This window comes from Hippichthys cyanospilos, chromosome 5 (assembly GCF_059441005.1).
Source record: "Hippichthys cyanospilos isolate Australia breed blue-spotted pipefish chromosome 5, RoL_Hcya_1.0, whole genome shotgun sequence".
Classification (NCBI taxonomy): domain Eukaryota; kingdom Metazoa; phylum Chordata; class Actinopteri; order Syngnathiformes; family Syngnathidae; genus Hippichthys; species Hippichthys cyanospilos.
The window spans coordinates 16,528,512-16,555,696 of NC_142373.1; the positions used below are offsets into that span (position 1 = coordinate 16,528,512).

The 27,185-nt window shown below is 41.2% G+C and overlaps 2 protein-coding genes across 2 annotated transcripts; one reads left to right on the forward strand and one right to left on the reverse strand.

Moving 5' to 3' along the window:
• Positions 1-243: 243 nt before the first annotated feature.
• mospd2 (motile sperm domain containing 2) lies at positions 244-16,623 on the reverse strand. The gene is made up of 15 exons (XM_088414350.1): positions 16,248-16,623; positions 16,107-16,164; positions 15,525-15,680; positions 14,519-14,605; positions 14,254-14,408; positions 13,335-13,395; positions 13,213-13,251; positions 12,988-13,112; positions 12,286-12,489; positions 7,694-7,788; positions 3,104-3,197; positions 2,199-2,295; positions 1,858-1,978; positions 1,679-1,772; positions 244-663 (listed from the first exon to the last, which is right to left on the reverse strand). The coding sequence occupies exons 1-15, from the start codon at positions 16,275-16,277 to the stop codon at positions 511-513; spliced, it is 1,569 nt and encodes a 522-aa protein (XP_088270476.1). The 5' UTR covers positions 16,278-16,623; the 3' UTR covers positions 244-510.
• Positions 16,213-25,693, forward strand: fancb (FA complementation group B). Its single transcript, XM_088414349.1, has 8 exons — positions 16,213-17,644; positions 18,186-18,341; positions 18,708-18,797; positions 18,924-19,052; positions 20,425-20,597; positions 21,383-21,807; positions 23,173-23,413; positions 24,653-25,693. The coding sequence occupies exons 1-8, from the start codon at positions 16,748-16,750 to the stop codon at positions 25,032-25,034; spliced, it is 2,493 nt and encodes an 830-aa protein (XP_088270475.1). The 5' UTR covers positions 16,213-16,747; the 3' UTR covers positions 25,035-25,693.
• The last annotated feature ends 1,492 nt before the right edge of the window (positions 25,694-27,185 follow it).

Sequence of the window (27,185 nt, forward strand, 5' to 3'; positions counted from 1 at the left end):
AAACTGTGTATATATCTAGCATTTTTTTGTGTATCTATATATATGTATATATATATGTATGTATATATGTATATATATATATGTATAATGTAAAAAACGATAACACACACACTGTGTATATATCTAGCATTTTTTTGTGTATATATATATATATATATATATATATATATATATATATATATATATATATACACACACACAAGCTTGCATTTTTTTTTTTTAATCAAAGTATGAGTGCAAGACTTTTGGCAACGTTGCAAAAATTACTTATTTATTTTTATATCTACCTTAGAGTATCATATAAAATATTATACAACATGTTGAAGAAAATAAATCTTTCCACCATATTTTTTTGCAATAAATATTTGTTTTAGCTGCAAAGGAAAAAAAAATGTTTGAAAGGTTGTTAAAAGTGTCTTTGTTCTTGGTGGAGGAGCAGCATAAAACGCGCCCCTCGATTTGGCTCTGCAAGGTCTGAGGTTTTTTTTTTTTTTTATTCATGAGCGGTGGTCAAGATAGTTGCTTGGCCGTCGTCAGCAGACAGATGCAGTAGAGGTTGAGGACCAGTAAAACCAGGACCAAGCAAAGCAGAATCTTCTGTACCCACATGCACGTGTTGATGCTCTGCTCGAGCTGCGAGTTGGAGGACATCAATCGCATCAACTGGAGGGAGGGAACAAAAAAAATACTTATGGGATTAAGATCTAGCGCTGGACAGTAAATCAAATGAATGCCATTAATTGGTCTGTTAAAAATCGAAGATTTGAAAATAAGCTAAATTGTGACATTTTGCTAAAGTATAATGCTCAACGGGTGTTTTACAAGGTATGTTTGAAAACTTTGAATTACCGTATTTTCCGCACTATAAGGCGCACTGGATTCTATGGCGCACCCTCAATTAATGACATATTTTTAAACTTTTTCCATACATAAGGCACACCCTCAATTAATTACAATTTTTAAAACCTTTTCCATATATAAGGCGCACCGGATTATAAGGCGCACCCTCAATTAATGACATATTTTAAAACTTTTTCAATCACAATATAGTAATACTCAAAGTAATAACAATAACTCAAATAATAACTCTCAATGGCGTAACAGAAAGGTATAACATGTAGTGCAAGATTTAAATCAGGGAGCCTTTCCTCCAGTGCAATCACAATATAGTAATACTCAAAGTAAACAACAATAACTCAAATAATAACTCCAAACTCTCAATAGCATAATAACTCAATGTCAATATGAGCAACCTTGTTCAACTGTAAACCCACAAAAGAAACAGGTAAAGCTTACTTGATCATTTCATTCCCCTATCTACAAAACCCAATCTCAATATTGATCCATATATAAGGCGCACCCGATTATAAGGCGCACCATCAGCTTTTTTTCCAAAAAAATAAGGCTTTTAGGTGCGCCTTATAGTGTGGAAAATATGGTAACTCTTTTAGTAGCAGCCATTTTGAGACACTCCTTTACTCTAAAATTTGAAAACATTATACAAAAAAAAAATAGTAATGAACTCACAACGCCTGGGACGTATTTTCAGTTAAAATGGCAAGAATGATAGAAAATCAAGATTTTATTTTCGCTCAGCCCTTGGAAGATCTAAAACAGGACGTTTGAAAAAAAAAAAAAAAACCCAAACTGGATTAGATTTGTAAGGAAGCGTATTTACCGCTGCGTTGACATCCTTGCTGCTTCCTAGGTCTCCAGCTGCCCTTTGCGAGTCCACTGCTGGTTTGACGCTTTCCAGAACATGGCAGCGCAACCTGCAGGAGAACAGAGGAACATAAACAAAATACCCAAACAAGACTACATTTTCCATGGAGCCAAGATCAGAAGTTCACACTTTACCTGTGCTCCATGATTTTCGTCTTTTGTACTTCTTTCCAGAACTGCGCCAGTTCTTGAGCTCCTACGCTGTCCATCTCGGCCGCCATCACCAAGAAGCGATCCTGGGGGGACGCCTGAGACCCTGAGCGAAAAATGAAAGCGAAGAGCGAAGGTCTTAAGAGGCGGCCGATGTCTTTTTCCGCTCCCGTTGGCCCGTCGGTCAAACAAACGCGAGGGCGCGTCGATGATGCGCGGCGTCGCGGGACTTGTCCTCGCTTAAGCCCGACTCGAGTTCCCGGGAACATAAATGTCAGGCGACCCATGAGATCGTTTGGAAAGTGCGCTAAACTTGGAACAGTCACCTCCGTGCAGAGACACCACGATATCGACTGAGGCGCCGGGTTCGCAGATGCTGCTGCTTGGCTTCACCCTGTACTTCTCCGGCGCCGTGGTCCGAACCTGGAGAGGAACGTCCGGAAGAACGAGAACCAACCATCAGATAAGGAAAAACCCTCTGTAACCGCTCAAGAAATGAAAGTGTATCATTCCAATACAACAATAACACGTTGAGCGCCAATGACGTGAAATAACGTCAATGCAACACTTACTAAGGAGTGCCACTGACGTCAATTGTCGTCAACTACATTTTTTTAACACTTAATTCTGTTAACTCCTTTACAACAAAGGGATTTCACATACAAAAAAAGCTTCACAAAATCATTCTGAGGGCCGGATTACATTTCCTTGCGGGCCAAATCGAGCCCTCCAGCCATTTGTTTGACACCATTTAGGCAGCTCGGTTTAAAAAAAAAAAAGACAGTTCTACAGAATTACCTCATTAACAAATTTCTTCAGGGTATGGTATGGATTTATTTGTAATAAATAATGACACTGGTTAGTTATTATATTTATACAACTGTTGTAAATGGTTTGAGTTCACAAGGTCAAAAGGGGAAATAATGAGAAAACATTGGCCAATTATAATAACAAGAAGTTACGGTAATAATACTATACCTAAATTCCCCAAATATAAGACGCACTTGTATATAGGACGTATTCTGATATTTTCTTTTTGACCGTGTATAAGACGTACTAACACTTTGACATACTCGTGTTCATACTCGTAAATGATATATTTGTCACGTCTCATGTGGTTTCCGTATATTGTGGATTTCCATGTATTGCAGGTGATTGGGGAACCGATTCTCAGCGATAAACGGGGGTTTACAGTAATCCGTTTCAATTTAGATAATCTGCTCGTGCTCACCTTAAAGGCCAAGGGGTTTTTCGTCACATTGCTCAGGATAATGAGGCTTTTCTTCTCCGTATCTCCACAACCAAAGCTGAGCTCTTCAGCAGGACTGCAAGCCAGAGAAAATCATACATTGTGCAACCACGCTGGACTCATTCAGGAAAGTTTCATCCAGCTCACGCTGACAAATGAAAAAGTCTATTTAGCGCTTTTATATTGTGCCAGCACCGTTGCTTTACGACCCCAATCCACTAAACAAAAACAAAACGCATGTCTGTGCAAATTCAGTTTCAGTAACTCGTGACGGGAAATTGAAGCCTAGGGAACACTTCCATCCTCATGTTACATTTTCTACATCACCCATTCAGTGCCGTTGACGGTAATGTACGTCAAAGATCCGTTTTAACTGGGCTGACAGTGAATGAGTTAATTTGTTGTTTTTAATGTGATTTTACCAACTCAGCAACATTTTCAAATGTTGTCCACTTAACAGGTTAAACCAGCGGTTTCCAAACCACGGCACGGGGGCCATTTGTGGCCCGCATCATTTTTAGCGGCCTACGGCATGTATTAGAAATAACATTATGATATGCTACTAAAAAATGATTAAAGTGTGATCGTAAGAAGTGGAAAAAAATGTTTAAGTAAAAAAAAAAAAGATGAATGTGGCCTTTGTATCTTTCTGTTTTTCTATACGCGGCACTCAGAAGAAAAGGTTTGGACGCCCCTGGTTTAAACTACCGTATTTTCCGATCTATAGGGCGCACCGGATTATAAGGCGCACCCACAATTAATGACATATTTTAAAACTTTTTCAATGACAACATAGTAATACTCAAAGTAATAACAATAATAACTCAAATAATAACTCTAAACTCTCAATAACATTAAATAACTCAATGTCAATATGACCAACCTTGTTCAAGTGTAAACACACAAAAGAAACAGGTAAGTCTTACTTATTCCCCATCTACCAATCCCAATCTCAATATCGATCCACATATAAGGCGCACCTGATTATAAGGTGCACCATCAGCTTTTCAAAAAAAATTAAGGCTGTTAGGTGCGCCTTATAGTTTGGAAAATATGGTAACTATACACTGCATATGCACTAAAAGTTACTTTGAAAGTTTTTGCCCTTCTCAAATATCCACTCATTTTACACAGCTCATTATAATAACGTCAGCAACAATTCACTGCCGACGCCCTTACAGGAACTACGCACCGTTAGCCGATGGAAAAAGGAAAGCGCTCATTTGGAAAAATCTGTGACAAGACGCCCACGCTGTCATTATCTTATAAACACATAAACAAAGCCATAAAACACTTAGTGCACTCTGCAGGGGGAGGAAAAAAATATCAAATACATTCAATGCCTCTTGTCAAGGCAGTTGTGGTGCAACTAATGGAAAGGAACCGCCGTATATTTTCTTCTTTTTCAAGTCCGTGTGTGTTATTTGCCCCCGGTACTCAGAGTGAATCTCAAAGTTGAGCGACGCTAGGGCGAAACGGGCGATCAAAACAACCCGCCCGCCTCTCTATGGGGAAGCCCACGGCCTCGAATTAAAAAACCAACAAGCTAAGAAACATCGTAGCATTTAAGGCTCATTTCAAATGTGTTTATTGGTTTGATTTGTAGCCTTGAGCTGTCACAGTCCTTACATTAAAGCAGCTACGCACTGGCAAACATCTTGCCCACGCGCATTGGAAATGTACACTATATAGATTTAGAATACATTAAAACAGCTGGCCAATCAAACCTTTTCCGAACATGAAATGGAGGTAAATAATGTTATAAATATGGTCAAGTATTGCTTTAAATCACATTCGCTATATTTTGGACATCAGGCCAAATGAAGGATATATACTGTATATATATAAAAATAAACTCATGTAGAATGTGAGTTGAAGTGAGGGCATTCTATACATGTGAAATTTTATTTACCAAATTGCAGTTAGCATTTGCATGCTAACAATTACATTTCAGGTCAACAAGTTTGTAGTGAGAAGATATATTCTTGAATCATGCAATCCAAGAGCTTTTTAGGAAGTTTTTTCCTTTCTTTTGGGAAGCGCCACATGCAAACACTGTCTGAAAAAAAATCTGTTATTTACTAAATCAGCGCGGTTGTTTTTTAAATCATATGTAGGCCACCAGGTGGTGCACCAAGACAAGCAATGGAGCCGTGTGTCAAGACAGTCTTTGCGTGTGATTTATTTCCCTCCAAAGTACAGCTGTAGTGCGTCTTTTCAACTTTATTTTTGTTACTCATCTTTTATTTTCAAAATAATCCCAAACGTGTAATATTTTGTTTTGTTATATTTTGTGTATTTTGTTTTGTTATTTGCAAAAAAGTGGTGGTGCAAACATGGTCCTTGCGACGCTTCAAAGCGGATATTTTTAGTCAAATTACCCGACTTGGTCGACTTTCCCGTCCCAAGCTCTAATATAATTGTTAACTTTTGTTTGAAATCAAAAGATAGAGCCACCACAGCTTATCTTAAAGTGAAAAGGCTTTATCGTCGGACCCCTTCTTGGTAAACTAAATAATGAAGATTTAGGGTGCATATGAGGTACAGCTTGTACGAAAGGTGGAATATTAATCTCAAAGATCAGCCTTGCTCAGACTCCCTTTCAGCAAGTATGCTCCAATTAGCTGGCAATGTCATAAATCACCGCTGGTAGGTCCACGCCTTTAACTGCAAACTGCGCACATATATCGCCGCGCACCATGTAGCTCAAACCTCCTAACCAAGGAGCAATAGGCAGAACACGTCGTAGATTTGATTGAGCGCTGGGGCTTTAGAAAGGGAATCAATGAGCGACCGCCTCCTCTCCTTGATTTCTGTTAATAATTAACCGCGGCGACTCCCTTCTACTCAATGAACAATTGATTGGCGGCGCCCTTAATTCCCGCCCCCACGTGCAACTGGATCAATTGCGCTATAAAGGTACGAAAAGGTCAATAATGGCTCGGCGACATTATGTAAAAAGAACATTTTGGTCAATATGTGCACCATTTTTTTCTTTTTTTGAATTGTGCATGTAGCTTGTCTTGAATATACTATTGCAGTGTCTTCCTTTAACTGGCAGGAAGTGCAGGAGCTCGAGGGCGGCGAGATGGTTATTTTCATGTTTTGATGCTATGCTGGAGAGAGATTTCCCAGAATGCTTATATGCACTGTTAAGCTGCTGCATGTGATTTTATTGAACCATTTCCTAGACTTTTGTATTGTGAAGTGAAAATGGAACTCCATGGACTAATGAAGGGATTACAGGAGGTGTGTTTAAGTCCTAATCAGCAATCAGGGGAGTTTCTTTATGTTAGAGCAGAGGGGAAATAGCATTAATAAAGGTTAAGGAAGCTTCTCTTTTATATTTACCTTTTGTCTGCTTTTCTTTGACGCCTTATTCCACCTTTTGAGGTCATATCAGTCACTTCTTTTAACTGCCGTGTTGAAATGGTGACTGTCTGACACGCCTTTTAATGCAGACAGCATTGAATGTTCTGGTTGCAAGAAGCAGCGTCAGTGTGAAAGTTTACATTTGCAAGTGTCTTGCTTCATTGGGTTCACTCGAACAGCAACAGATTGAGTCATTTATGGCTCCCATAGAGCAGTTAATTCACTTACGAGTTTTCTACACAAATCTTCTGTCACTCTAGATTTGTCTTCCAAGCCCAATTTCTTTTCAGGTCAGTGTTAAAATATGGAATGGATCGTGCAGACTAACAGCAGTAGTGTCTCATGGAATACTGAGGTAACGTTTCACAGATGCCGCTTAAGCTATGCTGGCAGTATTGTGGTCAAGATGTTTACAGCGACATATGGCGCTATTACCGCTCAAAGTGAAGGTCATAGCAGCTATCCAGTGATAGAGACTAATAATTGCTTTGCTTGAGATGAGTCTACATATTTGTTGACGTGAAAGACACACCTAGTAATTAGTGTAGGAGAGACATTATGGGAAAATACTTTACGGTAACGTTTGAGGTTAGAAATGTATGCTGAACACTGAATCAGAATTAACCCATCCCACTCAAATGCATCGTAGAATATTTTCGTCTGGGAGAAAGTGTTTATGTTTTAGCTGACTGATGAGCATTGTATTAAAATGTTAGGTAATCAGTCGAGGAAGTCGGCCTGGATAGTGTATCAAGGTCTTTATATTGCTGTTGGCTTCTTATGCCGTGTCTGAACAAGGGGAGTTTGCAAACTTGGGCGCTTGACTGGAAAATCTCTTTGCGCTATTTCGACAGCGCAACATAGGGCAGAATGGATGGATAGAAAAGTTTACAAAAAGCAGAAAACCACCCTGGGTGCTGTCATTGGCTAGTGTAGAGCGAGAGGTCCTGGAGGATCGGAGATCCCGAAGATTGACATTGCTACTTTAATGCATTGCCAAGTGATGATGCACTAAAAATGTTTCCATTAGCACCCTGTGGAGCAGAGGTCCCCAACCAACCATTTGCGGCCAAGTCACCAAGTCAGAATTTGATTTTTTATTTGTCGTGTTTTTCGGCAAAATACTCTGATTCCAATGGATTTGATGGTTAATTGGTAAGCGAAAGGCGATTGCTAATTCAGCCGAGGGCTGCGATGTACCTGATGTCCAAAAGGGTGCCTTTAAAGGTGGTCACGGGTTTCCTGGCGCCCTTGATACGGCTGTCTATCTTATCGCTGTCCTCCAGGAAATTCACCTGCAAGGAAAATGGACTTAATTAAATAAAAAGACAGAGCGGCAACAACCAAGCGCGTCGTTCGACCTTTGGCCTCCACATACGGTGGACCTATCAGATACTGAAGGTTAATAATTGCGTCAGTGATACTTTCTTGGAAACCCCCTTGAGGACCCCTGACATTTGTTCTCATTTGACAAGCATAGATCAACAAACAGTGTGTCCATTGAAGGAGGCAGAACTAAGATAAAACCTCAAACTTGTGACTTGGAATAGAAATGACCAAAAGGCAAAAATTGCACCACTCGGACAACCTTTGACCTAAATCTTTCCACCGCAAGGACGTGACAGGATGTTGATTTTGAAGATGTTTGCATAAAGTGACAGTGAGAGAAAGCAGATGTGAAATGGGGGTTGGTTGATCACGGGGGGGCCAGGGGAGTGTTTGTTACGTTCACGTGGTCGGGATGGGGAAGCAAAGGTGAGAGGGCTTTGCACGTGATGGGAATGTGAGTGACTCACAGGGGAAGTGTGTGTGTGATTGGCGCAACATGCCAGTTTGAGACCATTACGCAGTAATGAAGACATTGAGATAACCAGCTGCTAAGAAAAAACTCCATTTATTCATCATTGTCATTTAAAGTGCAAACTTGACAACGGCATTACATGAGGAATTAAAAATAGTCGATTCGATGGAACACATCTCTGCGTTGGTCGAATTTACGGACTAAAATCAAAACACATTAGTATTCTGATGATCAAAGGCACTTGTGTTGCTATATTTGTAAAAGCCATACAAATAAGATTACCAATCATGAAAAGAAACATCATAATCATAAAAGCAATTATAAAAACCGGAAATGATTTACAAGATTGCTTGAAATGCTCAATGGTTATGAAAAAAAAAAAAAAAAAATCAACGGAGAGAAATGCTGCTAATGTGATTGGACAGTACATTTCGATGAGATAAGGCGTGAATCAGAACATGATTAAGCGCTCATCATAGTGTTGGGGAAGAGGCCCAGAGGATTTTGCCTCAAAGGCACGTGGGTTGAATTTAGTGCTCCACACTTTTGACTTGGTCTACTTTTTTAAAACAGTAACTCATTTAGTACTTTTAAGGGACATTTGAGGGTGAACATCCTATCCGATATTTGGTTGGAGTGACGCTTGGGGTGTGACATGAGTGCTTCTTGGCAATCGTGCAAAAAATAACAGGCTAACAACCACGTAGCCTTCATCTCTTCATGAAAAATAAAAACGGAAATGTCGACGGTTCGTTGAAATGTCGGAAGGCTGAAATGTCGATTGTCAAATAGAAATGCGGCATCCAAGATGGGAGTCAAAGGGGCTCACGCGTGAGACGCCTGCCTTGGCAGTCTGCAGAAATCTTCCGCAGTGTGAACGCCGTGTGTGGGTGCAGCGATCCTATGCTGCATCACCACCTCCAGCCCTTGCCCTTGTTTCAAAAAAAAGAAGAGAGGCAATTAGCTTCTAAGTCATCACGTACCGCGCTGTCGGGATCCCACACGATCTTGTCTTGAAGAGGAACAGATGGTAGGCGAGAGCTCCTTCAGACAGGTTGGTATAAGACAGCAGATAAAGGCCGCAGGAAAATCTTTTTCCTTCTTACTTCTGCTTGCCATATATTTACCAATGGAGGATTGTGAAACTTCCTCTGTGCTACGGTGAATTAATTTGAATAGGAAGGACGCAAAGAAACGCCGGCGAATTGCTAGGTCTTAGCCTTGACTGTCTCAAGTTCTTGGATCTTGGCTTGGTCTCATCTCAACAACCCCTCAAAATGTTGCTCGTGGTTCTATCGAAAAGTTGTCTCCCCAGTTTGGCTTCGATTTTTCACAGTCTTGGGTGTAACTCTCAAAACCTTGGTCTCAAAGCTCTAAAAAAATGGTGTCAGCTTGGTCCGAGTCCCTCAAAGTTTTGATCTTCTGTCACAAAGTCTTTGTCTGAATTATGGCTCTCATTTGACACTTTTAGTCTTGGTCTTAACTCTGTCTCAGTACCTCAACGTGTTGGTTTTAACTTGGTCAGAAGCCCTCAAAACCTTGGTCTTGACTTCACATGAAGGTGTTGGGTCTTAACACTTGAGGATTTCTCTTAGGTTTTCCTCAAGACTTGAAAATCCTGGTCTGGCGACTTGGACTTGGCACCTCAAAATCTGTTTCGACTTGATCTCAGCCCCTCAAAATGTTGGGTTTTAATTGTCTCAAAGTCTCAAATTCTTTGTCCAAACTTCATCTCAACACTCAAAATCTTGGTGGTGACATCTCAGTCATGGTTGTGTCTTAGGCCCTTCTTCCACAACCACTTGTGACCCCTCAAAGTCTTGGTCTTAACTCCATCTAGTAGCTTCAAAGTAGTATTCCTCCCTTGGTCTCTATTCCTCAGTCTTAAAACGGTTTCAACTCTCAAAACAATGTCAAAGTCTTGACTTGATCTGACGCCTCAAAGCCTTGGTCTTCACACAGTCTACTAAACATCTCAAGGTCAGTCTTAACACTAGTCTTGAGTACTAAAAACCTTGGTCTTGGCAGTTCAAAGGTCTTGATCTGAACTCTTTCAATGCCTCAAAATGTTGGTATTAATGTTGGTCAGAAGCCCTCGGTCTTGGGTTTGCCACGTCCAGATTTATCTCAAGCTCTCAAAACCTTGGGTGTTGACATCTCAGTCTTGCTTGTGTTTTGGTCTCTTCTCGCACAACTACATTTGACGATGGGAAAAGCTGAAATTCACTGTATGGTTGTAAGACCACGTTACTCAGAAAGTTCATGGTTTTGAATGCAGATGGTCTTATGGGTGTGGGCTAATCGAAACAACCAAATCGTTCTGGTGCAAGCAAGAATCAAATTTCACTTTTTACAACGCAAATAAAGCATACTTTTACACAAGGCTAATAACTACTCATCACCGTATCTCTTTGCATAACAATCTGTTGTGCATGATCAATGCGTACTGACTACAATGCCTTCTCTTGTTTATCTGGAATTCAAAGTTTGTGGGATTTGATGTTTTCGGTTTCCTACCTACGTGGTGTTGTCGGCCAACAGAAATTGGCTCGATTGTAGGCTTGTACAAATGTGGGTCAAACCCAAGTGGACGCGGCCATCAACACTAAGACGCATTCGATAACCCCGGGGCAAATGCAACATCAAACGGCTGTCTGATAGTGATGAACTTTCAACATCGATTTCACGGAGGCTTATTTGGCACCCAGCGAGCTGCAAGAGAAACCAAATAGATTCTGAAAGCGCTGGTTGGACCTTTACGTGTGGATAGAGTAGAATGTCAAAAGTGAGCTGAGGCTGAAGTCCAAACTGCAACAACGGTGGGAGTAAGGAGGAGGTGGACAGAAAATGGAAAGCCAGCGGGTTCAGTCAACATTGTTCTAGCGACAGCCATTCAGTACCAGCAGACTTGACTGGCCCGCACAAACATGTGAGACAAGAGAGAAGCTTTGACATCTATGCAATCAAAGACATTGAAAGTCACCTTCATGAGTAAGATCTTCCAAATCGGGATATTACAGTCAGGTCCACAGAGAGCGCGAGTCTGATTACACGCCGTAATCCTGGATTCACCCTTTGAATATGTTAGAGAGGACTGTCTAGCATCTTTGGAATCATTAACTGTGTGAAGGACCGTGCACTTTTACTATCAGAAACAAAGGAAACTAATATTACATCAGTAACAGCTAATTGTAAAGAGGTTTACTGTAAAGTATTAATAATATTACAAGGCTTATTTAGTTAGTTTTTGTGCAGAGCGATTTTGTAAATCATTGAACTAATTTGAGAAGAAATGTTCGAATTTTGTGGAGAATATTAAATCATTTATTTGCAGGTTTATTCCATGCAACATTAAAAAGACAATACCAACAAGTATTATTATTAATGTTAATATAATTAATGTTTAATGCGTTGGTGGGCTTTTATTCTTCATTAGCCTGAAAAAAATCTGATTGAGGAAGAACTTAAAATTAAAACCTGGTTATTGCATTGACGTTCATGTACTATTTAGTGTGTTTATTTTGAAGTTGGTCTAAGTAGCACGTTGGCGGCATGTTACATGACGTTGTTAGGGCGCTCGACATGGCTACTCCTGCTTTTTGTCCGCGTCCTCCAACAGCAGCCTGAACCATAGCGATTGTTCCGTACGGATCACCGATTTAACCTGAACCGTTGCGATTGTTTTGTACGGCTCACCGATTAAGTTTAACGAAACCCGGCACTCTGGAACACAAATGAACTGTCGTTCGAAAACAATTAGGGAACTGCCGGCCGGGGCCAGATTTTCAGTTAAGCCAGTGCATATATTTACATGAAGAGGAGGGGCTAAAATTTACATAGCAAACGGCCATGCGAAACCACTTATTTTGACATATGTGGAATATTTGTAGTCCAGTAGATTGTAATACATTAATGGTTATTATAACAAGCAAAAAGCTCATTGCACCTGCAGTTGGGCAACTCTAATGTAGAGGAGAGAAAGTGGAGATACCTTTTTGGGCTTGGCAACTACTTCAGAGTTTAAGCTGGACTCCAGGACATCTTTGCTGTCCGGCTCGCTTTCTTTGCTCTCCATCTCCTTGCTCTCCATCTCCTTGCTCTCAACCTCATCTTCGCTGATGATGGGCCCATTGTCGCTTATTGGCGTCTGGAAATCGTCGTCGGGGAGAGGAGGGTAGCTGTACTTGAACGGGTCCTGGAATGGACCCAGAGAGCTCGTGTCAATGTGTGAGGTTGATTTGAAGACGCGCGATCAATGGCGTATTAATTGATTCCTATAATATATTCAAGAGCTGTGCCACAAGTCCACGTGGGAGCATAATGCAATAATCTGAATGACATGTTCCTCCACTTGATTGAACACAATGTTGATGAGTTGGGATGTCAATAGAAAAACTGCAGCTATTCATGTAATCCAACTAGGGTAGTATGAAAATTAAAGCCATCAATAGCCATTGTGCAGGTGTCTGAATAGAGACAGTATGCTTATGAAGTTATTGCTTTGCTTAAATTATTCACAAACCCCCTCCATTACTTCAAAGATGAATTTCGACAGCTAACTCAATAAAACCAAAATGAGAAATGCAAGTGGCAATTTACACAAAATACAGCGATAAATAATCAGCTTTCTAAGTTGTTTAAAACAATGTGAGCTTATAAGATTAAATTTCCATTGATATGAACTACATCTTACCATTCCACCCATGTGTGGCGGTAGGTACTCCGGATCGATGTACGACTGGAGTTCCGACCGGGATGCGAATTTAAGCTTGCTGATGGCCTCTGGACCCAGCCACGTCTTCACGATTTTCCACGCGGCTACATAAGCGCGAGAGAGAGAGAGAGAGGCAAAAGTGAGTTTCAGGCCGGGAATGTCAAGATCTGAATGTCACTGAGACGGCGGTGCTGACTCGCTCACCGTTCATGATCCAAGGCATCTCCACAATAATCATCTTTGCTGAAATCACATAATTATTCAATCTTAGTTAAATGCAAAAAAAAAAAAGGCATAAGACTGCAAAAATGTTTTGTTTTACTTACAGAGCAATTTGGGATAATATACTTTGAAGCAATTTACGACATACTTTACAAAGTCCATGTCCTGTAACAAAGAGACACTTTAGTCATCACTGTATTTCTCGTCCAATGTGATCCAAAACATGCAGCGCCAGCTATTTCCTGATACTCTTTTACCCCAGACAACCAAAATGAACAAATGCATGAATTAATTGAACATAAACATGGGATTAAATACCTGGACTCTTTAAAGATAGGTAAAAATAACGTTTTTGGGATTGAATGAGACATTTTTGGAGATAGACGTTTTCCCCTCATCTTCTCACTTTGTAAAGACCACATGCACTCAATTAATTACAAAAATAATTGGCGGAATAATCGACTTGGCGGCCAGCCCGAAGGAGCCTGTGATGCATGTTCAGCGTAGCGTTTCACGTTGACTGCAATCATCACAGCAACAGATTTATCAATAGAAGCTAGCCCTGCGCCCTGACTGGGCTCCGTAATTGGCAGGGGTCCTCATTGCTATGCAGCCTACGCGCTCCAGGGTCTTAACGAGATCATACCGAACAGCGCCGCTCCGGCTCCCACCGAGGCGCCGCTTTCCGATCGGATTTTCTAAACTCCTCATTTTGTATTCACGCTGTCTAGCTGCTTCTTCTGTTTCTCTTTCTATGCATCTGGCTGGTTTCGGCCCGAAAACTCGTTTGTCGGCTGCGTGAGGGAGCTCACGTCTGTGACACTGTGCGTTCGTGGATTAGAAAGCCCCCTTGAATTGGCCCACGGGATTTAAAGGTTATTTTAATCTCCAAAGAGTAAAACCACTCAAAAGCGTCAGACCCTGCGAGTAGAGTGTGCGCATAAAATGAAGACTTTACAGCGTTTTACTGACTTGATCCTGTTCCCCACAATCTTAATAAAACCTAAACAGAAAAAAACTTACTATATTTGACAGGCCGGACTCCGACATGTCAAAAATGACAGTCAAGGGCATCCCAGGCTCTTTCTTGACATTTCGCTCCAGCCAGAAAGCCACATACTTTTTTTTGTCGATGATCGTCTTTGCATCCTTGACATGCAGCTTCACCTTAAACCAGACTGAGAAAAAGTATGCAGGGCATTGTAGTCAGTCATTCGTATGTACTCGAATCTCTTTTTGTTATTCCAACAAATGGGTGAAAGGAGACGAGCTCAAGTGTCACACATACACAGCTTGTTGCCTTCTTTGTCAAATCCATGGAGGAACACCGCCCCGGTCTCAAACATCCACTTGGGAATGGAACTTTCCGAGAGATCTGAAGAGAAAAACAAGCTTGTAAGACGACTACTGTTCAAATGTGGATTGTTTAAAGAATGCTCGACACGTTGGTCTCATCAGTTTGAATCCACTGCTTGTCATTCCTTGATTTTTTTCAAGGGGTGTGTAAACTCAAGCTGGAAAGGAAAACTGAAACAAGTCAGACAAGATGTCTTTATTGCGACCACAAAGAACCGGTGTTTGATTTCAGCGGGAAATAGCACTCATTCCCGAATTATATGCCGCCTTTGTGACACTGAGCTTGTAATCACAATCCCTTAACACAACTGTCTGACAAATTTCATTTGCTTGCTTCAAGACTTCCCCAGTGCAAAGAAACCCCTCAGGATATTTCAACAGTGAGTTTTGTTGTTAGAGGCGGCCTAAAGCACAATGCCACGCTTGTGCCTATGGGCTCATCCCCGAGAAGCAGCGAGAAAAGCGCTGATCTGACAACTACCGACTGAGGCGACGTAAACAGTCCCATTGATGTGCAGAGTTGAACTAGAGCACTTAGTGATATCAGCTGCTGCGCTGAAAAATAAAGATCAAGCCACTGTGACATGGCATTTACGCTGTAATTAAAACCCTAATCGAGTGTATGTGCTATGTTATTACCAAAGGTTTTTGGGGGACAGGGATTATTAACGTGATGAGTGGTATTGACGTGAATAGACATCACTAGGAACCTTATTGAGGAATGCCATTATGGTCAACAAACGTGAACCAATTATTTTGATATGATATTGGGTGGAAAAAGATAATGTTGGCAGCTCTGGTATACTCATTAAGCAGGGAAAGCAAACACAGTAACTATGGTCAGTCAGATGGCTCAAAAATGGCAGCCAGGTTCTCATCAAAATTGGCTGTCATTAAAGGAATACAGAGATAGCGATGATGTGCCCCCCTCCACTCACCGTTTACGCCATACTCTTTCCTCCATTGGAAACTCTCATCTATCATTTTCAATGCGTCGTCCACCACGTAGAGTCGCCACATCAGGTAACCTGACACCATGGAGTTGTCCTTCAGCAGTTTGTCCACATCCCTTTGGTCATATTTGTCTGATGAATCTGACATTTAAATAGAAATAGATAACCACACAGCCTTTTCTGTGATCTGGCATACAAAGCACAAATTTATGGGAACAATGCAGGGCAATTTCAGGTTAGTGTCTCAGAATTTATTATGGGCATGTGGTGGTTAAATAAACTTTTTGTTGCGGTCCTCACAGATTTCATTTGTGTTTAAAATTGTAAGAAATGCACTGAGGAGAGTAAAAATGTGAATGGAAAATTTTAAGGGCGTTTAGCCGGATATCTGAAGCTTATCTGGACCCTTAGTAAAGTCATGATGATATCACCCTGGTGTTTTGTCATGGGTTCATGCACAGCACATGAGTACCAATCATTTCAGATGAAAAACTGGATGTGGACAAGTGTAGCATCAAGTGAAAGCCGCGATGCAAATGACAACTCGGTACGCCATCACTGTCTTACCTTTAAGGAATTCATTCTTGAATCTCTCTCTAGTCTGCTCAATTTTCTCCTCAATGCCCTGTCACATGAGAGTTGACGTAGGTTTACACACAAACAACATCGGAAATTGCAGTCCGATTTCTCAGTTCAAATTCAGAATACCTGATCCCCTTGTTGTTCAACTTCTGCCATGTTCAACTGTCACCGAAAGCGTTTCCTTCCCTTCTGAAGTTAGCTCGTTCGCTAACCTAGCTGCACTTAGTGTGAATCACTGTAAAGTGGGTAACTGACTCTCCGTCGAAGCCATTTTGGCTCAGCCTCGTTGGCCCCTCCTCTTCGCTTTGTTGTTGTTTTGTGACGGAATAAAGGAAGTAAGGAGTATGCGATTGTGTTCGAGATAAAAAGCGAACATTTAAAAAAGTCGTGGAATTGATCGCTTACGTGGCCCGTGCGTTTTAGCCACTGGGGCTAAACCGGTTAGCTTACGACCCGCGAACGCACCACTGTTTACAAAACGAAACTCCCACAATGCATTGCGCATGACGTGAACGACACTTCCGGGTTGGCGCGCGCTTTCAAGTGACATGTCGATTAAACGCGTTTAAAATCGCATACACAAGATTGCACGAAAAATTCAGTGTTAATCACTTCGGAAATACGCCATGTCGTTTAAAAGCAGCACGAAGGAAGTTGTTTCGACTTCGATGCAACTCTCGTTCTGTGGTAAGATAATCGCATTTAATCACGCCTTAAGTGAAAATCGAGTGACAAGCGATTTGACGTTCCGTGATTTTTCTTTCCAACCGGAGCAAGAGGTTTTTGTGCAAACATCACAGGGAGCGGCTGTCATTAACCACAAAAGCGCAACACGCGTGGTCTCCTTCATAAAGTCCAAAAGCGTCTTGTGCGTCCAGAAGAGGATCACCGCGCCTTGTGTCCTTGTGGGAAAAAAGCAAAAAAATGCAGACTTTTTTCTGTATAAACTTTTTACACTGAGTGGCGCAAAACAGTTGGAGCCATGCATTGAATTCTCACTCCCTCATCAGCCGATTGGGGATTTTTTCATCCTCCAGGGGCCCACCGTGCTGTGGACACATGCCGATTCTGTGTTTCATGCCTCAAGTGGTTCTGGGGTCAAACGGGTGCCCCTGCAACTCTCCCACTGCCTTGTCGGTGAGCTCCCTCTGCATAAGAGACAGGTGTTCATACTGGGACAACAACAACATCGCTCCACTCAGCAGACAGTGGCCTATCTGCTTGGGACCGGTCACACCTTGGACGGCACTGTGATTTTACCTCCATCTTATATTTGCATCACCAAGTGCATCACTGTGCTCTCAGCCCACCAAGCAGACGACGTGCTGAGGTGCACTGTGGTTGCAGCCACTGCCAATCAGCAACTGGTTTATCTGGAGGACGGCGTGGTGGAAGACACATGCACCCTCCCGTTCGAAACACCTGAAGACATACAGGTGGTCCAAACTGGAAGAAATGGAGTCATCTTTGTCGTATCTTTCGACCGGGGCCACGTGTGTGCGGTGTGGAAAGATACTTTTCAAGTATGTATGAGCAGCATGCCAGGCCTTCAAAATTTCTCATGTGGTGGTGATGCACTTTTATGTGTTTTCTATACTGCTTATCCAAATTGGGTTGTCTAGTGAGCTGGAGCCTATCCCAATCCAGGCAAGAGGTTGGGTACACTCTGCACACATGCTAAAATACTGCTGCATTCAGGAAGGACTTACTGCTAGGTTTCCGTGTCTTGCTCAAGGATATTTTTGACATGTTCACGAAAAACGTCTGGATCAAACCTACAAACTTCAGGTTGGGAGACAACCACTCTACCACCTGAACCCAACAATCTACTTTGTTTACTACTAGATTCCAAAAACATGCATGTTTTGTTAATTTAAGAGCTCACTCGCAAACCTAATGAAGACATGTGCTCTGGAAAATTCAATTGCATTGTCCATCTTGTACTCAGATTTGTAGAATACAGTTTACATTCACAAAATCAGTGACTCTGAAAACGTCTATTAGATTCCAGTCTTTCACTTATTATTAATACAGTTGTTTGTTTTGTTTTTTTGTTTTTTGCAGATAGCAGCCGAGTGGTCAAACGTGGTCTCTGTGCATGTAGACGATTATCTTGGATGCGGTACAGAGCAGATATTGTTGCTTTTTAAGGATGACTGTGTATCGAGGCAGCCGCTGGAAAATTTCATCATCACTGACCTCTGTGGGATCTCCTTTTCTGTAAGGAAAAAAAAAACAACAACAAAAAACTACTCAAATGACAAAATGTCTTTAAGGAGATTGTGTACTTTTTGAATTGTTTGTTTTGAAGTTGTCCTTCTCACAACATTTCCAGTAATTATTAATAATTGTTGTTAAACAGGTAATTGGGGTGAGAAAAAAATTACCTTGAGCATTTTTCTTTTTAAACCGTGGAACTCGGATTACTCTGACTCGTCTCAGCCCTGTTAGACAACAAATTTAATGGGAATGCTCTTAGAATGAAAACCTTGATATTAATGAAGACCACGTAAGCAAAATCACATGTTTGGGGAAAAAAAGATCGTAATCACCTAATCTTAAATTTCAATCATGTTGCAATTTTAGCATGGCGAGCACAGTGACACAAAAGCCAAGATCTCTCCCCCACTAGAGAACCAAATCCTCACAATTCAAGCTTTGGAATCCAGACTGCAGGTAGCACATGATAACCTTACTAAATTGCATCACAACATCACATTTTCCTTTTTTCATTTCCTTTTCCATTTTGAACCCATGTCTTTTGACTTCCTCTGCCCCTCGTGACTGTCGTCTGTGTCCCAGAAAGGACTGAGCGAGTTGCAAGAGCTTCAAGGAGAAGTGAGAGTGAAGGATAGAGTCGTGCAGCAGTCGGTGCGAGCGCTCACCGATGTGCTTCACCATCGAGAGCCAAATTTCACACAACCTGAGCAGGTACTACCCAGCTGGGAATACATGGATAAACTACGTGGAAATAAAATGCAAAGCTAGTATTTTTTTGAGTTGTTTTCTATCTATTGTAGCAATGGTTCTCAGCCTTTTTTCAGTGATGTACTCACTGTGAATTTTTTTTTCAGCCAAGTACCCCTTAACCAGACTTAAAACTTGCCATTAGTGTTTGATTTATTCAACTTTAGAACCCACATCATTTTTATTGGTATACAAAAAAAATGATCAACATAAAGTGTCCTCTTTTGGATCATAGATCTGTTATCAAAAAAGGAAGAATTATTAATAAATATTTCTCCACAAAATATAATCAACATAAAGTGTCAGACCTGTTCTCAAAAATGAACAATTATGACTATTTGTCCACAAAAAAATACAAAACATTAAGTGTCATCTTTTGGCATTACAATAGAGACCCATTCACAAAAATAAATCATTAGCTTAATCATTAATAAATATTTGTCCACAAAACATAATCCACGTCAAGTGTTAGACCTGTTCCCGAAATGAAATATTTATGAATAAACATTCAATTTAAAGTGCCCTCAGTTGGGATCATATTAGAGATCTGTTCACATAAATAAATCATTAACTTAACAGCTGGCAATTGACAAGTTGGGTTAAACCATTCTAGTTTGAGGGAGAAGCTGGGTTTTAAAAATAATAAAATTGAATACCCCACTGAACATAAAATTTGTTTCATGAATGTATATTTTCCTGAAACATTAACTCAATAAAGATATTTACATGATTTTCCACTACCCCCTGGATTTCCTTCAAGTACCCCAATTAAGAACCACTGTATTATAGAATAGATAAATATGACCGAATTTTCGTCCATCTCTTCGGGGCGATCGAAGGATTCTCCCTGTCTTGAGCAGTATCATAATGAAGCAAAATGCTAATGCTAATGAGAATGCCTGTTTAGCTACTTCCCTCAAGTGTCCGTCTGTAAATTGCAGTGCTCATCTGGGCTTTTTTTTTTTGTAATTAAGAATTTTTGTCAATTGGACTAATGGGTTTCATCCTATTCAATTTTTAATGCTTCACAAAATCATCCTGTGGGCCGGATGAGGCCCGCGGGCCATAGGTTTGACACCCGTGCCCTAGCACATGCCTTAGCAACGACACTTTTGGGGGAAGCCATCTGCGCTCCATCACATGATCTAATATTGAATGTGTTAGGTTGCGGTCAAGTCCTAAAAAGCAACAATGCAGCAAATGTTGATTCTTGCTCAAATGCAAGGGTCACCGCGTTTGTGCCCAAACGCCTTGTGATGACAGCCAAACTCAAAGCCGCCATTAGCGCCAGGACTGTCACACACTTGTCGAAAGTCATCTTCGTCTTTCTTTCCAGGAAGGACTCGTCTCTCTTTGGGAGAGTGATGACGAGTGGAAGGACGAGGCCGCCGATGACAAGCGGCGAGTCGTGCCCGCGGTGCCCTGCGGGCCTCACGTTGACAAGCTGTGGCATCGTGTCGTCGACGGACGATTGGTCGTGGGAGTGATACTTGCTGCCGACGGCTCAGTGTAACTTCATTTCATTGTCGTAGTCACAGATTTAATATGTAGATTGTTGTTAGAATTTGGAATAGTTTGGTTATCTTAAATTGCTTTTTTTTTTAATACACATTGGTGTGAAAATTGTACATTTTATGGCAGATTTTTAAGGTAATGAAGAAATATGCGTTATATATTGATATTTATATTTGATCTTTGAAATAGCCGGTACTAAATTAAGTAAGTACTCAAGTAATTACATTAGGTGATTGAGTCAGCAAGAATGTGCCGGTTAATTTGCTCTCAATTTGAAAAGAAAACTAATGTTTCTGTCCCGGCTTTAAATACCCTAACATTAGATGTATTGATACATGCAAAAGCTGTTAACGTGTCACATGCTCCCTGAAGTGCCTTTGCGCACCCCCATTTGTGAACCACCGCATTACACAAGGCCGCACTATACATGTAAAAATGTGCAAAGCGTAAACAAGCAGGACATAGAGAATAATTCGTACTTGTTGATTGCCCGTAGTTTTATGTAAATTTGAACCGAATGCAGGTGGTTGCCACGGCAACCCCCCCTTTCTGAAATAAACTGGCATCCTCCTTTTGTGGGAGCAATCTGACACCACCCGCCACCTGTTCTAGCACATGTACAGAAAAACTATTGCCTCAGGAGTCGTTGCGAATTTTGATGTATTCTCGCCATCTGGAATGTTGTTGTTAATCACCTACTTGTATTTCTACACGCACATGTGCGCCACTGTCCCGATATGATGTCAGGCGTCCTGAGCGTTGTGCTATTTTGCTTCCAGACCAGCAGCGGCTACGAGCTTATCCATCTTGACAGAGGCGGGCCACGGCTCCGCGCCCGCAGTCATCCGAACCCAAAGCCATGCTTTTTGGCTCCCCGCTCTCAGCCCCTCATCCTCCTCTACCTCCTCCTCCTCGGCCGCCACCTTCACGGAGCCGGCAGCCAAAAGAAGCAAGTGGCACGACGCGGGCGGCCCCAATGATTTCAACACAGCCAGACTCGCCGTGACTGCCGTGACCAGGCTGGCACCTCTGCTGAACTCTGGCCGTGTCAAGTGTAATGTCATGCTCCATTACGCCCCGAGACGGGTCGGTTCCGTCCTCGCCAGCGTAGCGACGCCGACTGTCCTGCATTGTGGTCAAATCACTCTAGACATCCAAGCGGACTTCAAATTCCATCTGTTGAACAACCCTGAGCTTAAAACAGGTACATTGCAATGTCTGATTTCTAAAGATGCTGACAACTTAAAAGCAACAAAATAGCACGTTTGAAGATGGTCATTTATTTCACACTTATATTAAGAGAAAAATTAAAAAAACTATGCAACAATAGTACAAGTCAGACCTTGAGTTACAATTTATTGTAACTCCTATCAATCCCAATGAAATAGCTATAATACCATTAATTCATATTCACTGCCAGGTGCCAGCCCAGTAAAAAGTATTTTGTTTTGTGTCTACTGCATGTAATGCATTTTCATTAGAGATGCACCAAATTGCCATTTTCGGTTTTCGCCTCAAGACAATTAAAACCAAAACAATATTGTAATAATGTAAAAAAAAAAAAAATAAAAAAAATAAAAAACTGTCAGCAAGTCTCTCTGAATTTCACATGCACATAGAGTAGAAAGAAAGAGGCGATACTTGGGAAGCGACTACTGTAAAGCATCTCCGATGGTTGTGAAAAGTTAGCACTGCCAGCTTTCATTTCTTCCTTGGGACTATGGGCGAGCCAGAAAAAAAAAGGATCTGTCAACAACACATGTCACGCACCAACAGCATGTTGCAAACACCAAACAAAGCTTTTATTTTGAAGATGGATTTTGTAGCTGTGGCTAGCTTGAGTGTTTGTGACTCCATTTTTATTATCACCACAACAAAGCGCTACCAATATCATATAATACCATCTAAAAAAAAAAAACAATATTAAATGGCTGATTGAGGATGCTTACTCAATAATGCTGACATTGTATGATTCAACACAATTCCCTGGCGTTAGCGCTAGCTGCTAATCATGTATGTGGTACACAAGGTGCTTTCAAATGCCGTTGGACATTTCAAACTCACTGAAAAAAAGTCTATCAATGCATTAAACATGTGAAAACTAACAAAGTCTATCCCGAAGAATGATAGGAATGAAATGACTTGATGATGATAGTATCGTCACACAGATATTCAAACCATTTCCGGTAAGGTGGCTGAAAAAATGAAATTGGTTAGTTTATATGTAGTTTTATTAGAAATATATATTTTCACATGAAGGGGATTCTGATGTTTTGTTTTTGCAAATTGACTTGTGAAGCTACAGCGTTACTGTCAAATAAAACAAAAAATAAGTGGTCAGTCAGAAAGCTTGAAATTGGATGTCAGGTTCTCTTTAAAATGGCTGCCATTAGGTGTTGTTAAAAACAATAATAGTGCAGCTTTATTACTAAAATTGTTCATTTTATTATCCTGCAAGACATTTTTCTTTTATTCTTGTATTCATTTCACTTTTATGCTTATGTTTTTAACTTTACTAGTATTATTTTCCGCGTTGACCCCTGATCAGGTCACCTTTTTCTCCCCCCAGACGAGGCTCAAGAGGACTTTCTGTGTCTGTTGGCGGTGCTTGATCACTGGGTCTTCCGCATCGACTCTCCTGATCATAGCTTGGGCGATATTGACGGCTGGTTGCAGAGGCAAGTGGGCTGCAAGAGGTTAGAAGTGAGCCCTCAGCATCGACTCTTCGCTTCTCAAGGACTCTCTTCTGTCTCGCTGCTGTGCTGGCGTCGCAGCAGTCCCTTCCGGGGGGAGCTGGCGGTCCACTCCAGGTGAGAAGGATGTATTTGTAGTGCCAAAAGCTGAGCGCTTTGGCGAGCAGGGGGTTAGTGTGAATTTGAAAAGTGCAACTGTGGAACACTTATGGTTTCCACTTCTTTAGTGGTTTTGGGAAAGAAATTGAGAAAAAGGGAGCAAACAATTATCTGTGCTTTTCAAAGAATTGTATGAAGATCTAGATGTCACTGGGATGGGAGGAGACATCTCAGGAGATTTTATTGAGCAGACCGCAAGAAAATTAACAATTTACCGTGCAAATGCAAACAAACTGATAGCTTGTGGCTACTTTATGCTAGCGGCTGCGCTGAACTCAATTAAGTCATAAATAAGTCCTTTTTTTTTTTTTTCCCAATTCTCTGAAATGGTGATTGAACGTGATCCATATCAGGAGTCGTGACTAACCCTGGGAGGGAGGAATAGTTTTGGATTAGAAAGTGTCGTTCCTGGGAAGAACTTCCAAAATAAAAATGTTCCAAGGCGTTCGTGTCCATACATTGTTTGATATGTTCCGGTTTATTTTGAAGCATTGACTGACTTTCTGAAAGGTCACTACTGTACCAAAATAGAACACAAATAGTGCTGTTAACACACATAGACTGACAATGAACAAATACTTACTCATATGTTCTTCCTTTTCTGCAGCTTACTAAGCAGTTGTGACCTTTGTGTGCATTATATGTGTGCACACAAGGTTTGAACCTTGGGTTATTTTCTCCCACATCATTCTTGCAGTTTTTTAACCAAAGAATAGCACAGTCCTAGTAGAGTTATAGCTAAGCGCTTGTGCCATGTTGAACTTTGACTTGTTGACACCATCTGGGTGAAATTTCAGCTCCCTAGTGTCTTCTTTAAATGCTTCCCCTTTGAAATGAAATGTAAAATCAAAGCACTGGACAAAATACCACAAAAAGGTTAATAATATATTGCTATTTTTGTGATAAAATGTCAAATCTTTGTCATGGTTCACGTTTGAACGTCACATGACCAAATGCAGACAACAGATGAGCCGTGATTGGTTGTTACCTGCTCTACTGTGATGTCATTTTCAGTAGACAACAAGAGGCAAAATGGATAAAAATAAGGAGATTTTGCTGCCTGATTGATCTTCCACAAAAATATTCATCAGAATGCTATGTTTAGGCACTTTGGAGCCAATGAAACAAATTATCGTTTAAAAAAAAAAAAAGATTGACTTCCTATTTAACATCACTGGGTTTGTTGCTGTTTCACAGGCACTTGCAGATGCTCCAGCATCTGGATGCCTTGCTAGATTACCTCCCAGCATCCTGCTCCATCCAGCCCCTCCGTGGCCTAAGAGCGGAAGGCTCCTCCGAGATACTAGCTATGGCTTTGACAAAAGAAGTAGCGCCATTACGGGAGTTTGCCTCACTGCTTGTGTGCGGGGAGCAGGAAGACGAGGAGAGGGCGACGGGACCCAAAGACATCCTTGACCCAGGCGCGCCCGAGGGGTTCCAGAGGTGCCGCCTCGCCAGGAGAATGCGGGATTTAAACCCACGAGTAGACGTGAGTAGGTACCGCAAGTTTATCGAAAAACTGACTGATGCCCAGATTGACGGAGATTTAGCAGCTCTCATGGATACTCGGATGAAGTGATGCTATTTCTCCCAGGGGGGGCAAAAAAAAAACCTAATTTGGCCTCCTAGAGCAAACCGATGCTGACTTTGTTACATTCCGTTGTGGCATCTTGTTTCCACTCGGTGCCATGGCTTCAATCTGCTGCGCTGTGCTCGTCTTAATCCTCCAGACTTTGTGTCCTCACGCTATTTGTTGTTGCTCTCTAGTTTCACCCCGAGGTGAGAAAAGTCGGGGGAGGGAGGTGGGATCGCACAAGGGAAAGCTTTAATGCTTCTTCCACCTCACGGTTCACTCGTTTTCTACCTGGGACATGATGCAGTTTCTCTTGCCACGCTGCTGTGAAAAATGCCTCGATTGCGCAAGATGTCTTTCAGATTGACCTGACCAGAAGTGACTCATAAACTGAGCCGACAGGACTCGTACAAATACTCAATTTGTCTGTATTTTCTCTACCCAGGCCTTATGTCGCACTATTTTTTTTCCCACGTGGCAGAAAATCAAATTTCATTTTGTTCTTATGCAACTTAATGAGATCTAATAAAAGAACAGCTGCTGCTGTATTGATGAAGTCATATTTTGCCACCCTCATAAAGAATAATGTAACAATGAACAAGGAGTACCCCATTTTGCATCGCATCTTATAGCTGAGGAAAAAAATAGCGCATATTAAAAATGTTTTTTTCTTCCCCATCTCTCTTTATGAACATTTCTTTTTCTGTTTTGTAGTCTTTCATAAAAGCAAACTGATTATCTTTTGTGTCTAATCAAAAAAAGACATTTGCAAACATTTGCTTTCATTTTGGGAAACGGTGACCGAACCAGTGAATTGGTGAGTGCATCAATCGCTCTTGTGTGGCATTGCTTGATTCATTTTTGTTTTTTTTTCCCCAACCAAATAATATGAAATAAATTGATTTCGCAAAACATTTTAACCCTTGTGCACACACTTTGCAAACTATACACATTGCATTTTCCCCTAATTTTGTAAATGTGTTTAAAGGTATAATAATTAAAGTTATTTAGGAATATTTTTTTTCCTTCAACCATATTGTTCAATGGCTTTAGTTCCATCCATACAGGTTAAATGTATGAACACCCACAAAAAATTGAAAAATGAATTTTCGAGTTGTTTAAAGAATAAACCAAAGAATTAGAAACAACTCTACTCTGCTGCAAACCGCAACTACACAAAAACTCAAGTAACAAGCCTTGTATCTTTACCATTAAATCAATATGTGCATTGGCGCACATAGTTATTTAAAATTAATAATGGGTCAATGCATGGCCTCTTGTACCCGGACTCATGTGCTAATAATAGTAGCACTGCTTCCTTCAGGAGATATTTGAGAAACTCGCCATATCAAATCCTAGAAAAAAAAAACAATATTCAACTGATAGCCATAAATTTCCTCGGGTAGTTTATTTTTAATTCCCTGCAATTTTCATGTTGAGCCGTAATACGGTTCTGCTTAAATAATGTACCAACGCCATAAACAATTTGCTCTGGCTCTCTCCTTGGCCTTCCTGATTGGGTGCAGTTGCCATGGCAACTCTCCTTTCTCGCCTCTCAATGCCCACAAAGCCCTCCCTAAACCTCAATAAACCAGCAAAGTTGTTTCGATCCCGAGCACAATTAGAAGCCGCGGCTAATTTTTCATTCATACTCCGCCGTACGGCATAATGACTCCCGTCTTTACATAATTCAAACAAAATGAATGTGCTTGTTATGTAAGGAATTGATGGCGCTTTTTACATGAGGATTAGTGTTATTGATTACGATTCTTGTGATTTGGGCCGGATGACTCACGCGGACTTGCATATTTAGATACTAAACTAGCTCGTATTTGCTCATTACGCATCTTTGCATAAACTCTTGCAGTCCGAGGAAGGTAATCTGCCTCTAAAGAGCTCCGCTCACCTGTCTCATAATGCCTTGTATATGCTGTATAATTATGGCTTTTGGCCAAGCACATAACATATTTATGAGGCTTTTTCATCAAGTGGGCTTTCTGCTGTTTAGGCAAGCGTGCGCTGGGGATTTTCCGTTCGGTTGCTACTCCAGCTAGCACAATGGTGAGGCTCCATTATCATGCATTGGAGGAAACCCAGCGCCAGATAATATCCACACTACCCCAGGCCAAGCAGTCATCCATGGCCGGTGTCATCACC

What these genes read in the sequence shown, in the direction of transcription:
- fancb (XM_088414349.1), top strand. Translation starts at nt 16,748, where the DNA reads ATGTCGTTTAAAAGCAGCACGAAGGAAGTTGTTTCGACTTCGATGCAA. An exon ending in CTTGCTGCCGACGGCTCAGT is followed by an intron (nt 20,598 to 21,382) that starts GTAACTTCATTT and finishes TTTTGCTTCCAG; the next exon opens with ACCAGCAGCGGCTACGAGCT. An exon ending in CAACCCTGAGCTTAAAACAG is followed by an intron (nt 21,808 to 23,172) that starts GTACATTGCAAT and finishes TTCTCCCCCCAG; the next exon opens with ACGAGGCTCAAGAGGACTTT.
- mospd2 (XM_088414350.1), bottom strand. Translation starts at nt 16,277, where the DNA reads ATGGCAGAAGTTGAACAACAAGGGGATCAG. An exon ending in CAAGAATGAATTCCTTAAAG is followed by an intron (nt 15,681 to 16,106) that starts GTAAGACAGTGA and finishes TTTAAATGTCAG; the next exon opens with ATTCATCAGACAAATATGAC. An exon ending in TAGTTGCCAAGCCCAAAAAG is followed by an intron (nt 7,789 to 12,285) that starts GTATCTCCACTT and finishes TTTTCCTTGCAG; the next exon opens with GTGAATTTCCTGGAGGACAG.